General features: G+C 34.9%; 1 protein-coding gene across 20 annotated transcripts in view; it reads right to left on the bottom strand.

Moving 5' to 3' along the window:
- The window catches only part of LOC125256878 (CLIP-associating protein 1), an 83,169-nt gene that overhangs the window by 19,892 nt on the left and 49,107 nt on the right, over positions 1 to 14,170 (bottom strand). For 10 of the 20 annotated variants that reach the window (XM_048173155.1, XM_048173162.1, XM_048173161.1 and 7 more), the window contains 11 exons: positions 12,043 to 12,063; positions 11,016 to 11,123; positions 10,447 to 10,485; positions 7,470 to 7,619; positions 5,288 to 5,395; positions 5,001 to 5,060; positions 2,806 to 2,909; positions 2,679 to 2,702; positions 2,209 to 2,453; positions 2,052 to 2,115; positions 1,929 to 1,931 (listed from right to left, as the gene is read on the bottom strand). In XM_048173155.1, the coding sequence (XP_048029112.1) occupies positions 1,929 to 1,931; positions 2,052 to 2,115; positions 2,209 to 2,453; positions 2,679 to 2,702; positions 2,806 to 2,909; positions 5,001 to 5,060; positions 5,288 to 5,395; positions 7,470 to 7,619; positions 10,447 to 10,485; positions 11,016 to 11,123; positions 12,043 to 12,063 (926 nt within the window). The remainder of the gene's footprint in view (positions 1 to 1,928; positions 1,932 to 2,051; positions 2,116 to 2,208; positions 2,454 to 2,678; positions 2,703 to 2,805; positions 2,910 to 5,000; positions 5,061 to 5,287; positions 5,396 to 7,469; positions 7,620 to 10,446; positions 10,486 to 11,015; positions 11,124 to 12,042; positions 12,064 to 14,170) is intronic. The other 10 variants (XM_048173165.1, XM_048173168.1, XM_048173160.1 and 7 more) reach the window with 8 other exon arrangements.

The raw sequence follows: 14,170 nt of genomic DNA, 5'->3' as shown, positions 1-14,170 counted from the left end.
AAATGTGTTTTTAGCATTTCCACTATTATATCGCAGATCACATGTCTTGCATCTTCATCAACACATTCAGAGTGAACTAGGATTATTAGCGTTTCCTAAACATTTCATTTAGTAACATTAGAACAGTTTGATTTATATGCTTTTTAATGTTTGACAATCGCGATAATTTACAGCAATGCTTCTATTGCTTGTTTCTGCTTCTTCTTCGCCTGTGTTTTGATCTGGAGATTCTGTACTCTTTCAGATGATGTGTAATAGCGCCCCCTAACAGCGAAAACATGGATTGCCGGAAAATTCTGTCGGTGAAAGAGTTAAACTAAAATTAAAACTTAAGCTAAAACCACAAAATAAATTTCGCTACTGGAAATAAAATAAATTTTAACTGAATTGAAATGTATTATAGTTAACTAAAACTGAAAACATAAAACATTTTTTGTTACATGAAATGTAATAAACGTTTACTGAAATAAACTAAAATATTAAATATCTTAAACTTATTTTATTTCAGTTAGTTGCCAAGGAAACATTTCTCATTTTCATTTAGTTTAACTTGACCTATTTAATTGACCTATAATTTAACGACTTTTTTCTCGTAATTTAACGACTTTTTTCTCGTAATTTAATGACTTTATTCTCAACATTTTATCTCGACTTTTTTCTTGAAATTTAACGACTTTTTTTCTCATAATTTAACGAATTTGTTCTCATAATTTAACGACTTTTTTCTCGTAATTTAACGACTTTTTTCTCGTAATTTAACGACTTTATTCTCAACATTTTATCTCGACTTTTATCTTGAAATTTAACGACTTTTTTTCTCATAATTTAACGAATTTGTTCTCATAATTTAACGACTTTTTTCTCGTAATTTAACGACTTTTTTCTCGTAATTTAATGACTTTATTCTCAACATTTTATCTCGACTTTTTTTTTAAATTTAACGACTTTTTTTCTCATAATTTAATGACTTTTTTCTCGTAATTTAATGACTTTTTTCTCGTAATTTAATGACTTTATTCTCAACATTTTATCTCAACCTTTTTCTCGAAATTTAACAACATTTTTCTCATTATTTAACGAATTTGTTCTCGTAATTTAATGACTTTTTTCTCGTAATTTAATGACTTTATTCTCAACATTTTATTTCAACTTTTTTCTTGAAATTTAACGAGTTTTTTTCTCGTAATTTAACAACTTTACTCTCGAGATGGTTTTATTTTTTTATTATTGCTTGGCCCTAATCCTCTTCCGTACAAAAGCAATTAAAATGACAAAAACACAACAAAATTACTAAAACTTTAACTAAAATCATCATGAAAACATCAAATAAAAATGCAAACTAATTAAAAATCTATAATAGCATCTCAATTTTATATTAAAATATCACTGACTGAAATCAAATACAATTTAATTTCAGCAAATTGCCAAATCACAATTTATTATTATCATTTAGTTTAACTTGATGTACTAAAGTTGAAACAAAAATTGCAAAAAACTACATAGACATTAACTCTTTTCCCGCCATGGACGGAATTTTCTGGTAGGGGGCGCTATTACACGCTATTGCATGTTTTAGTCTTTGGAGAAAAAAAACACTATTTTCTCAGCTTTTTGTTCAAAATTGATTTTTTTATTTGTTTTTTTAAGCAGAGTCTCTGTTCTTTCTTTTGACATATTGTATGTACATATAATTATTAAACTAAATATTCTGAGGGCCATGAATTTTTTGTAAAATGCTGGCAGGGAAAGAGTTAAAAAAAAAATCTAATGAAAATGACCAAAAACACTCTTTAACTAAAATTTAAATAAAAACAGAAAATACAAAAATAATAAACAGTATCTCAATGATATTAAAATAACGTGTGTGAACGGCCCTGAAGATTTCAAAAGGTGTTTGATTGACAAGATTTTAAGGTTTGAACACTTACTCTCTGATGCATCGAACCCAAACCAGCAGCAGAACATAAAACAGAACAAAATTCATCAGCGTTAGAAATCATAACAAACATAAACATCTCAAAATTGATGAATATGGACAGATGAAATGTCACCTTGCTGTGAGGATCTGCAAACATCCTGGTGAAGATCTCACACAGTCTCTTCAGCTCCACACGACTGAAACATCACAGTTTAGACTTAAACTCACTTTCATATCATAACTGAATCACTGATAACGGTACAGGGTTATTATAGTTAACGAAACCGTACCTGAGGACTCTCTGGCTCTTCAGGAGGTTCTGGAGTCCCAGCAGCCCCTCTTTCCTCTCGGACCAGTTGGAGCTGGCGCAGTGGTTCAGGATCTCCGCCACGTCCTCCGTCTGACGCAGGTAATGCGGCATGCCGCCGTTCCGCGAGCTGAAGGAGCGTTCGGAGCACGCGCTGGACGCGTCGCTGTTCGCATCGTCGTCGGAGTACATGCCTGGAGATTCGTATCGCCGCCGCATGGGCCTCTGCTGCAGGACAGAGACAAGAGTTAGACAAACTGCACACGTTCATGCAGCTAAAATCTAAAGGAACGAACAGTGATTTAACAGAAAAGAGACATGCAAATATTATTATTATTTAATGGATCTGAACTAATATGTACTAACAATGAACAGTTGTAACATTAACAAAGATTAAGATACTGTAACAAATGTATTGACCATTGTTAGTTATTGGTGTCCATAAATCAATACCTTATTCCTGGAGTCTCCTAAAAGCTGAAGAGGTTCCAGACAAACGCAGAGGGAAAGTAAAGACAAAAACATCAGGAATATGATGACAGAAGCTGATCAGACGCTGATGAAGAGACGTGAATCTCACCAGAGCATCTGCCACGGCCGCCTCCACCTCTGTGCCCGTGTTCAAGATCCGCATGGCGTTCACCGACGCTGAGATACGGGCCTGATGGATGAGACCGAAACGATCTGAGAGAGAGAGAGAGAGAGAGGTCAGTGACGCCGCATGCTCTCAGAGGAGTTTGTTGCAAAAAGCACCAAACATATAAGAAATAAAGAAAAAAGAACATGCAGCATCCGTATGAAATGTTTTTAATCAGAACAAAATAAGAGACTCATGCTTCTTTTTCACCAGCATCACTGCACACAACTGCAAACGCAAACTATCACATAAATCACTAATACCAAAAACAAACAATATAAACTGCATTCAACAAAAATATAATTACAGAAAACTCAAACGATCATGAACAAAGAAAATTAAAAAAGAAATTTAAAAAGATAAAACTTTCAAACTTAAACATGTAAATATACACTCTAAAAATGCTGAGTTAAAAACATCCCAAGCTGTGTTGAAAATGGAACAACCGAATGGGTGGTTTTAACCCAGCGATTGAGTCATTTTAACTCTGTGATTGGGTCGTTTTTAACCCAGCGATTGGGTGGTTTTAACCCAGCAATTGGGTCATTTTTAACTCTGTGATTGGGTCGTTTTTAACCCAGCAATTGGGTGGTTTTAACCCAGCAATTGGGTGGTTTTAACCCAGCGATTGGGTCATTTTTAACTCTGTGATTGGGTGGTTTTTAACCCAGCGATTGGGTGGTTTTAACCCAGCGATTGGGTCATTTTTAACTCTGTGATTGGGTCGTTTTTAACCCAGCAATTGGGTGGTTTTAACCCAGCAATTGGGTCATTTTTAACTCTGTGATTGGGTCGTTTTTAACCCAGCAATTGGGTGGTTTTAACCCAGCAATTGGGTGGTTTTAACCCAGCGATTGGGTCATTTTTAACTCTGTGATTGGGTGGTTTTTAACCCAGCGATTGCATCATTTTTAACCCAGCGATCGGGTGGTTTTAACCCAGCAATTTGGTCATTTTTAACCCAGTGATTGGGTCATTTTAACCCTGCGATTGGGTCGTTTTAACCCAGCAAAGGGGTCATTTTTAACCCAGCGAAGGGGTCGTTTTAACCCAGCGATTAGGTCGTTTTAACCCAGCGATTGGGTGGTTTTAACCCAGCGATTGGGTCATTTTTAACCCAGTGATTGGGTCATTTTTAACTCTGCGATTGGGTCATTTTTAACCCAGCGATTGGGTGGTTTTAATCCTGTGACTGGATCGTTTTAACCCAGCGATTTGTATTGTGAAATCCAACAGTCTGAAAGCACGATCTGATTTAAACCTGGAAACAAACAAAGTTTTAATATTTTGAAATAAATAAATAAATAAATCAGTAAATGAATAAATAGTGAAATGAGTAAGAAATCTCTGTAAAACTTTACAATAAGGTCCCATTATTTAACTAACTAACATTGAGCAATACAGCACAGTATTTATTACTCTTTGTTTATGTTAGTTAATAATAATATTACTGTTATTTGATCGTTCATATCAGCTCAGGTCCATTAAATAATATTAACAGATACAACTTTTGATTTCAATCATGTATTAATAAATGCTAAAGTTAAACTGAACTAAGGTTAATATATGCTTTAGAAGTATTTTCATTGATAGTTCATGTTAACTAATAACACTCATAAAGCGATTTCAGTAACACTTTATAAGTGATTCTAAAGTTCATGTTCATTTGTAATGAAAACATTTGATTAAATCAGAAACATTTTTACTAGTGCTCTCAGACTTTTAGACTGTATATCACAATTACATAAAGGCAAAATAGACATAAACATTTATACACAAACAAACAAATACAGCCCAATGTCAATAATCTCACAATCTCCAAATTGGCCTGGCAATTATTTCAAAATAAAATAAAACAAACAGTTCCAATGAGGCAAAATAACTGGCCAGTTCACATCCAGGAGAGCTGAGCTGGTTTGATTGAGAGTATCAGTGAATGTAGAGCCGTGATGATTGTGGTCTCTGGCGCCACCCTGTGGACGAGCTCATGCACACATGGGTCTAAATGTACTGAATCATTCGCTCTAAACCTGGATGTGACTGACAGACACACTTCAGCAGGAGCCCTGTCAAACACATTCATGATCTAGATTCTGGTGCCGTGACCCGGACCACATGCAAGTCCACATGCAAGTCACCTGTCAGCAGGACGTCACCCGCCGTCAGCGCGCTGGTGGAACGAGAGTGTCTGTGGGATGCTGGGAAGGATCAGGACATTTCAGAAACAAAGCTTTCATTTAAATGAAAGGTGACCACATCATCTGAAATAAAGCACTGTATTCTTTGAGTTCACTAACAAGCTTGGCTGAAAAATATTAATATGTATTTTTAGTCCTAGTTTGAGGGGAAATGAAAGCTGACAGAGAAACATCACTCAAGCAGAGTCACTAAACACACCAGCAGGAGTCTGATGTCGGGCTCTTACCCAGCGGACTGAACCCTCGAGCCGGGCTGGTGTCTCGACTGCTCTCCCGACTGGTGTCCCGACTACAGCCCTGACTCATGCTGGGCCTCGGGATACGACTGCCCCGCACTAACACACACACACACACACACACACACACGAGCAGCAGGAGTCAGCAGCACAGGACAGAGGAAAGACATGCAGTTAAGAACGAGACCGTGAGGAGGATACAGCAGATCAAACGGTGAAATGCAGCATAAAATATATTAAAATTCAATTTCCCCTTTCAAGAAAATCATAAAAAATATGACATAAAATATTATAAAAATATGCAAATAATAAAATAAAATATTTTAATTTAAACTCGACTTCCTCTTTCAAGAAAATCATAAAAATAGGACAAAATATTATAAAAATATACAAATAATCATAAAAATATAAACAATCATATTGTAAAATTTCATTATTTGTAGATTTTTTTTAATAATATTTTAATGATTTTCTTGAAAGGGAAAGTTGAATTTTAATGTAAATAATAATAATCATATTATAATATTAAAATTCAACTTTCCTTTTCAAGAAAATCATTAAAAAAGACATAAAAAGTAACAAATATACAAATAATAAAATATTAAAATACTGTCATTTAAACTTAACTTCCCCTTTCAAGAAAATCATAAAAATATGACAAAAATATTATAAAAATGTATAAATATTAAATTATTATTATTATTATTATTATTATTATTATTTATATTATAATTAAACTTCCCCTTTCAAGAAAATAATAAAAATGAAATCAAAATAAAATATTATTATTATTATTTAAATTGAAATTCAACTTTTCCTTTCAAGAAAATCATAAAAATATGACATAAAATACATAAAAATAATAATAAAATAGTATTATTATTTAAATGTAACTTCCCCTTTCAATAAAATTATTAAAATATGACATATGCATAAAAAATAAACAAATATTCAATTATTATTATTGTCAGCTTTTCCTTTCAAGAAAATCTAAAAATATTACATAAAATATATAACAAATATACAAATAATAAAGTATTAAAATATTGTCATTTGAATGTAACTTTCTCTTTCAAGAAAATCATAAAAATATGATATAAATTACATAAAAAATAAACAAATATTAAATTATTAATATTATTGTTTATATTAAAATGTAACTTCATAATTGTAAAATCATAAAAATGACACAAAAATATTATACAAAATAAACAAATAATAAAATATCATATTATTATTTAAATTAAAATTCCCTTTCAAGAAAATCATGAAAATCGTAAATATGATATAAAATACATAACAAATATATAAATAATAAAATATTAAAATATTGTCATTTAAAATGTAACTTCCACTTTTCAAGAAAATATGACACAAAATATATAAAAACACACAAATAATAATATTAATATAACATTATAGTGATAATAGTCATAAACCTGTAATCTGTAAAATGTTAATTTTGAAATTAACAAACAAAATTGGGAAAAAATTCAACTCATCCAAACACAATGAACAACAGAGAAAAGAACAAAATCCAAAAAACAAAACAAGAACAATAAAGTTTTTTATAGCTCAAATCACAAACAATTTAATTTTTCCACATCAGTCTTTGCAGGCCAGAAAATATAAAAACACAAATGTATATCACTGTCATGTGCTCGACAACAACAACAACATGAACAAACAAACAGAAGAAGAACTGCAGCTGTGCGTCAAGTCTCGTATTGACTGCGATCACATTAATATCCCGTCTGACAGTGACATGCGGAGCGGCTCACATTGATCTGGGTCACACAAGTACACGGATTCCAGTGGATCACATGGATAATGTGCAGTTTCAGCCCACTTCAGAAGAGTTTGGCTGCCCATAAATGAATAAAACTAAAACAAGTTGTGTGATGAGGAGGACGAGGTGTTCGATATTTGACATGCAATACTAAAAAATTGACCCAAAAATCATCTCATTTGTGTTTCTGATATGTACACGCATGCAACAAGATCCGATCTGTGCCGGATTAAAATGGAATTTGCTGACGGTGTAAAAGCAGCTCTAAAACTTTCATTTTCTCCCTTTATAATGCAACATTTTCACAAACTGAAACATGAAAAGTTTGAATGTAAAGAAGAATTCAGAAACATTTAAAGCAGTTGTAATGTAATGTGCTTTTACCCTCTCGGCCGCGGCTGGGGCTCGTCTCCCGACTGCAGCCTTGACTCCGCGGGATCTTACTGCGCTTGTCCGACGGTGTTCCAGTGGCTCGAGGGATTCTCCCATAAGAATGACCCAAGAGCTTCCCAGGTGAACTGGAGCGGCTGCCCGCTATAACACAGACACATTTACCTTAAACGATGTTTGGCGACTTGATTTAATTATTAATGTTACTGTGAATATACAAATAAAAGCTGACAGGGCGACACATGCGTGGGACACAGAAACACAGGCTGTATACGGCAGAGACGGTTCACTCGGCATACATAAAAAAGGTCATGACATGGATTTCTTTATTTTAATATTAATATGCAGTGATGGGAATAACGGCGTTATAAATAAACGCTGAGTTTCGGTTCATTTAGCCTGTAAGACACACTTCAGTTCACGCGCAAGTGATCGCGTCGGCGCCTCCATGTCATGATTATATTGTCTGCTATATTTGTTTCTTATTGATTAAATCCAGGCAATTAAGATACAATTTTTACAAAATGAAATTCACTTTAAAGAAAGTCTTTCTACAAAACAAAACTTAATGAAGTGGTCAAAATCATGTCTACGGAAGAGGATTAGGGCCAAGCAATAATAAAAAATAAAACCATCTCGAGATTAAAGTTGTTAAATTACGAGAAAAAACTCGTTAAATTTCGAGAAAAAAGTCGAAATAAAATGTTGAGAATAAACTAGTTAAATTACGAGAAAAAACTCGTTAAATTACGAGAAAAAAGTCGAGATAAAATGTTGAGAATAAAGTCATTAAATTACGAGAATAAAGTCATTAAATTACGAGAATAAAGTCATTAAATTACGAGAATAAACTCATTAAATTACGAGAACAAACTCGTTAAATTTCGAGAAAAAAGTCGAGATAAAATGTTGAGAATAAAGTCATTAAATTACGAGAATAAAGTCATTAAATTTCGAGAAAAAAGTTGAGATAAAATGTTGAGAATAAAGTCATTAAATTACGAGAATAAAGTCAGTAAATTACGAGAATAAACTCATTAAATTACGAGAATAAACTCATTAAATTACGAGAACAAACTCGTTAAATTTCGAGAAAAAAGTCGAGATAAAATGTTGAGAATAAAGTCATTAAATTACGAGAATAAAGTCATTAAATTACGAGAATAAAGTCATTAAATTACGAGAACAAACTCGTTAAATTTCAAGAAAAAAGTTGAGATAAAATGTTGAGAATAAACTCATTAAATTACGAGAATAAAGTCATTAAATTACAAGAATAAACTCATTAAATTACGAGAATAAACTCATTAAATTACGAGAAAAAAGTCGTTAAATTACGAGAATAAATTCGTTAATTTAATGACTTTATTCTCAACATTTTATCTCGACTTTTTTCTCGAAATTTAACGAGTTTTTTCTCGTATTTTAATGAGTTTATTCTCAACATTTAACAACATTTTTCTCATAATTTAACGACTTTTTTCTCGTATTTTAATGAGTTTATTCTCAACATTTTATTTAGACTTTTTTTCTCGAAATTTAACAACTTTAATCTCGAGATGGTTTTATTTATTTTTTATTATCGCTTGGCCCTAATCCTCTTCCGTACATGTCTGACCGACTCCATGACTCCCGATATATTGCGCATCTTATGATGTTTTCAATCTTACTCATGCTGTTCACTTTGAAAATTAAAACATAACATATATTTAAACATAAATATGAAACTATGTTTTCTTTAATGGCTACCAACACATAGTACAGTAGAAATATCATGTCGTGATCAAGAGCGGATCATGGGTCACGAGTCGGATCAAGCATAATTTATTTTTATATATTTAAGTTATTTGACATATTTGAATTTTTTTTTTTTTAAAGTAATGCAATAGTTACTTTCCCTGGTAATTAGTTACTTTTATAATGATGTAACTCAGTTACTATTTGTGAGAAGTAACTAGTAACTATAACTAATTACTTTTTTATAGTAACGTGCCCAACACTGTTAATATGTAGGTTCACTTATAATGTTAATAACGTTTTTTTTTTTTGCACAAAAAAAGTCATATATTATCAAAAATGATTATTTTCAACCCTCACTCTGAGTCTCTTATTTTAGTATTATTTATATTCTATTTTGTACTATATTATAGTTTTTATTCATATTTTGAATTAGCTTTCATTTTTCAGTTTTCATTTTTAGTATTTTTAGGTGCTTTTGTCATTTTTATTAGTTTTTGCTTTTTTAAAGGTGCCATAGAATGGAAAATTGAATTTACCTTGGCATAGTTAAATAACAAGAGTTCAGTACATGGAAATGTTATATTAGCTGTGTGAACTTTGTTTATGCACTGTATTATAGTCGAGAGCTCGGGGGCGGGGAGCGCAAGATTTAAAGGGGCCGCGCACTAATTCGGCGCATATTTAATGATGCCTCAAAATAGGCAGTTAAAAAAATTAATTAAAAAAAATCTATGGGGTATTTTGAGCTGAAACTTCACAGACACATTCAGGAGACACCTTAGACTTATATTACATCTTGTGAAAACACATTCTAAGGCACCTTTAATGTAATTTATTTTAATTTTTTTTTTTTTTCCTAAATAGTTGTAATTTATTTTTATTTCAGTTAGTTGCAAAGGCAACATTTTAAAATTTTCTATTAGTTTTAAGTCTTTCATGTAATATTTATATTTTATTTTATTTTAACTTTATTTAAATTTAAAAAATGTATTTGTTTAATAGTTTTTGTTAACGATAACAACGCTGCCTTGAAATAACTAACAAAGATGTGCACCGAGTGAACCGACTCGCCTTAAAGGGACTTTGACAGAAACTGTGACACAGTATGACAGCAAAATAACCACTAAACGGTGTCTGAACACAGACTGAATCAGTGAACAACAGCGAGCGGCTGTCGCAGCGGATCATGCTTTCATGACGGGACACATGCAATCCGTGTTTTACTCCGTACCGTGAGTTTTACCCCCCACTGGATTAGCAGATCTGGATCCTTGATGCGGGACAGTGAAGAGAGTCAATGAAACTACATTACCCATGATTCCATGCACAGGACACGCTCAACATCAGCATGATCTACCACTGATTGTTGCCGTGAGCAACGCTAAAAGCGTGCTGATGTTTATGACGTGACACAAAGAGAAATGCAGTTCATATCTCTTCATTAAGAGGGACGTAAACAAAAAACACAAGAGAGCCACATTATACTGGAGTATAATGTACTAAATTACACTGCAGCCAGTGATATTAATGCATACTGTATATCTATTGATCATGGTTTATAATTTATTTAAAGGGAAAGATCATCCAAAAATTAAAATACTGTCATCATTTACTCACCCAAACACAAACGATGAATCAGACTCGAGAAAGTCACATGAAGGTTTTTTTTGAGTGAACTATCCCTTTAACGTCTCTATGATGTTTCTATAATTTCTTTGTGAAGTTAATTTATTGATAATCATAAATCCTGATCTACTTTGTTGGCCAGAGCAGGACAGGATGATGTAACTGCAAACTCACGTTGTGATTGGGACACAACTTTGGCTCGGCTCCTCCCCCTGCTGTCAGTCACAGAAGCTCCGCCCCCAGCAGCCGTCTCTGAACTCTGCCGCCTTGTTCGCACACGACCTGCAGGAGTACAGAGAAAAAATACAGAACAGTAGAATGATGGATATATTATTCAATTTAATAATATAGTTTAATAATATATATATATATTTAAATATATATATTATTTATTAAAATATTAGTTTATTTAATTATATATATAATTAAATTAATATTTTAATGAATATAATTTACATTAATTTAATTTATTGACAATAAACAAACAACATTATTATTTAACGGTGCAAACTGATGCATACATGCACAAAACACCATTACAAAATCGAATCACATGACTCCCTGTACTCAACAAGCCCAAACTGAACACAGACACTGTGACTGACGAACATGTCCGAACTGCTAAACCAAACAGGTACATAGCAAAATCCTCAGAGGTAAATCAAAATCAACCCTCCCTCTCTATATAGTGTTAACACTGAAGCAGAGTTAAAGTGAATGAGATAATTAAGTTGTGATTGAGCATTAGTGATGAACGCCTGCTGTTAACAAGCAGAATCACTGAAGAGAAACACAATAACTACAAATGACTTCCAGCCACAGCCTAAGATGAACTTAACTGAAGATAAAAGACATTAAATCTCTTAAGATATGAATAAACAACTCCACAAACCACATATTATCTCATTAACTTTAACTCTGCTTCAGTGTTATTTTAACTCTATGTACATATGTTCTCTGAGCAGAGCTGATTTAACTCTGGGGATTTTGCTGTGTATATTCACATAAACACTGGAGAATATTGACTTTTCAAATGTTTACAATGTCTAGTATCCACACTAGCCAATAAACTACAACCATCTGAAACTGTCATCTGTGTACGTGTCAAACAGACAAGATTTCAACACAAACAGCACAGAGCCATAAAGACAATGAGACACAAACCTGCGCACACACACTCACACACACACACACATCTTACCCTCTACATTACCAGCGGCATCTTTGAGCAAATAAGAGCAGAGGTACAACAGCATCAGCGCGTGTTAGACAGCGGGAAGGAAATGGGTTTGGGATCATGCAGGAAGTGCCTTATTCACTTAAACACCTTCATATGAACTTGTGTGGAGTCTTTGAATAGATTATAATGTCTGAACTAATCCTGTAAATCACATAAATAATTATAATAATAAATATGAAATAATTAAATTATAAAATCATAATTAAACAGTGCTTGAACACACAAATAAAATAAAATATTGTATGTTTAATATAGTGTGTCTGGAAATTCTGCTGTCATGCATAAAATTACGATAATAAATGTACTGGACCTTTGGTGTCCAACAAATGTCCAACATCAGGCATTAAACTTATTGAGTGTGGTGACGTTACAGAAGTACAGTATGATAGTTCAGCAGGTAAACTGAATCAAAATGTTTAATTTGATCATTTGACATAGACATTTATAGTTAATGTCCTTTAATTATAATTTAAATGTAAATATATTTATATATACAATTGTATTTTATTTAAACAATAATTAACATTAACTCAAGACATTAAAAAACACCCCAAAAAACAGAATCTTAAAGGTGCAGTAAGCAATTTCTGAAAAAACGCTGTTGAAAGTGGATCGGACGAAGCACCACAACAAACTTGTAGCCAATCAGCAGCAGGGGGCGTGTCCACTTATGATGGGGGAGGAGAGAGAGCCAATCAGCAGTAGGGGGCGTGTCCACTCAGGATAGGGAGGAGAGAGAGAGAGTGAGCCAATCAGCAGCAGGGGCGTGTCCACTTATGATAGGGGATGAGAGAGAGCCAATCAGCAGTAGGGGGCGTGTCCACTTATGATGGGGGAGGAGAGAGAGCCAATCAGCAGTAGGGGGCGTGTCCACTCAGGATAGGGAGGAGGGAGAGTGAGCCAATCAGCAGCAGGGGCGTGTCCACTTATGATAGGGGATGAGAGAGAGCCAATCAGCAGTAGGGAGTGTGTCCACTTATGATAGGGGATGAGAGAGAGCCAATCAGCAGCAGGGGCGTGTCCACTTATGATAGGGGATGAGAGAGAGCCAATCAGCAGTAGGGGGCATGTCCACTCATGATAGGGAGGAGAGAGAGAGTGTGAGCCAATCAGCAGCAGGGGCGTGTCCACTTATGATAGGGGATGAGAGAGAGCCAATCAGCAGTAGGGGGCGTGCCCACTCATGATAGGGAGAGAGAGTGAGCCAATCAACAGTAGGGGGCATGTCCACTCATGATAGGGAGGAGAGAGAGAGAGTGAGCCAATCAGCAGCAGGGGCGTGTCCACTTATGATAGGGGATGAGAGAGAGCCAATCAGCAGTAGGGGGCGTGCCCACTCATGATAGGGAGAGAGAGTGAGCCAATCAACAGTAGGGGGTGCGTCCACTCATGATAGGGAGGAGAGAGAGAGAGTGAGCCAATCAACAGTAGGAGGCGTGTCCACTCATGATGGGGAGGAGAGAGAGTGAGCCAATCAGCAGTAGGGGGCGTGTCCTCTCATGATGGGGAGGAGAGAGAGTGAGCCAATCAACAGTAGGGGGCGTGTCCACTCATGATGGGGAGGAGAGAGAGAGAGCCAATCAGCAGTAGGGGGCGTGTCCACTCATGATGGGGAGGAGAGAGAGTGAGCCAATCAGCAGTAGGGGGCGTGTCCACTCATGATGGGGAGGAGAGAGAGTGAGCCAATCAACAATAGGGGGCGTGTCCTCATGATGGGGAGGAGAGAGAGTGAGCCAATCAGCAGTAGGGGGCGTGTCCACTCATGATAGGGAGGAGAAAGAGAGAGAGTGAGCCAATCAGCAGTAGAGGGCGTGTCCTCTCATGATAGGGAGGAGAGAGAGTGAGCCAATCAGCAGTAGGGGGCGTGTTCACTCATGATAGGGAGGAGAAAGAGAGAGAGAGTGAGAGAATCAGCAGTAGGGGGCGTGTCCTCTCATGATAGGGAGGAGAGAGAGTGAGCCAATCAGCAGTAGGGGGCGTGTCCTCTCATGATAGGGAGGAGAGAGAGTGAGCCAATCAGCAGTAGGGGGCGTGTTCACTCATGATCTTCGCTTTATTTTTTGCAAAGCTTTATTTTGCTTCGCTTCTG

Source organism: Megalobrama amblycephala, linkage group LG21 (assembly GCF_018812025.1).
Source record: "Megalobrama amblycephala isolate DHTTF-2021 linkage group LG21, ASM1881202v1, whole genome shotgun sequence".
NCBI classification, from domain to species: domain Eukaryota; kingdom Metazoa; phylum Chordata; class Actinopteri; order Cypriniformes; family Xenocyprididae; genus Megalobrama; species Megalobrama amblycephala.
Note: the sequence above shows the minus strand (reverse complement) of the source record. Positions and strands in the feature narration are given on the sequence as shown.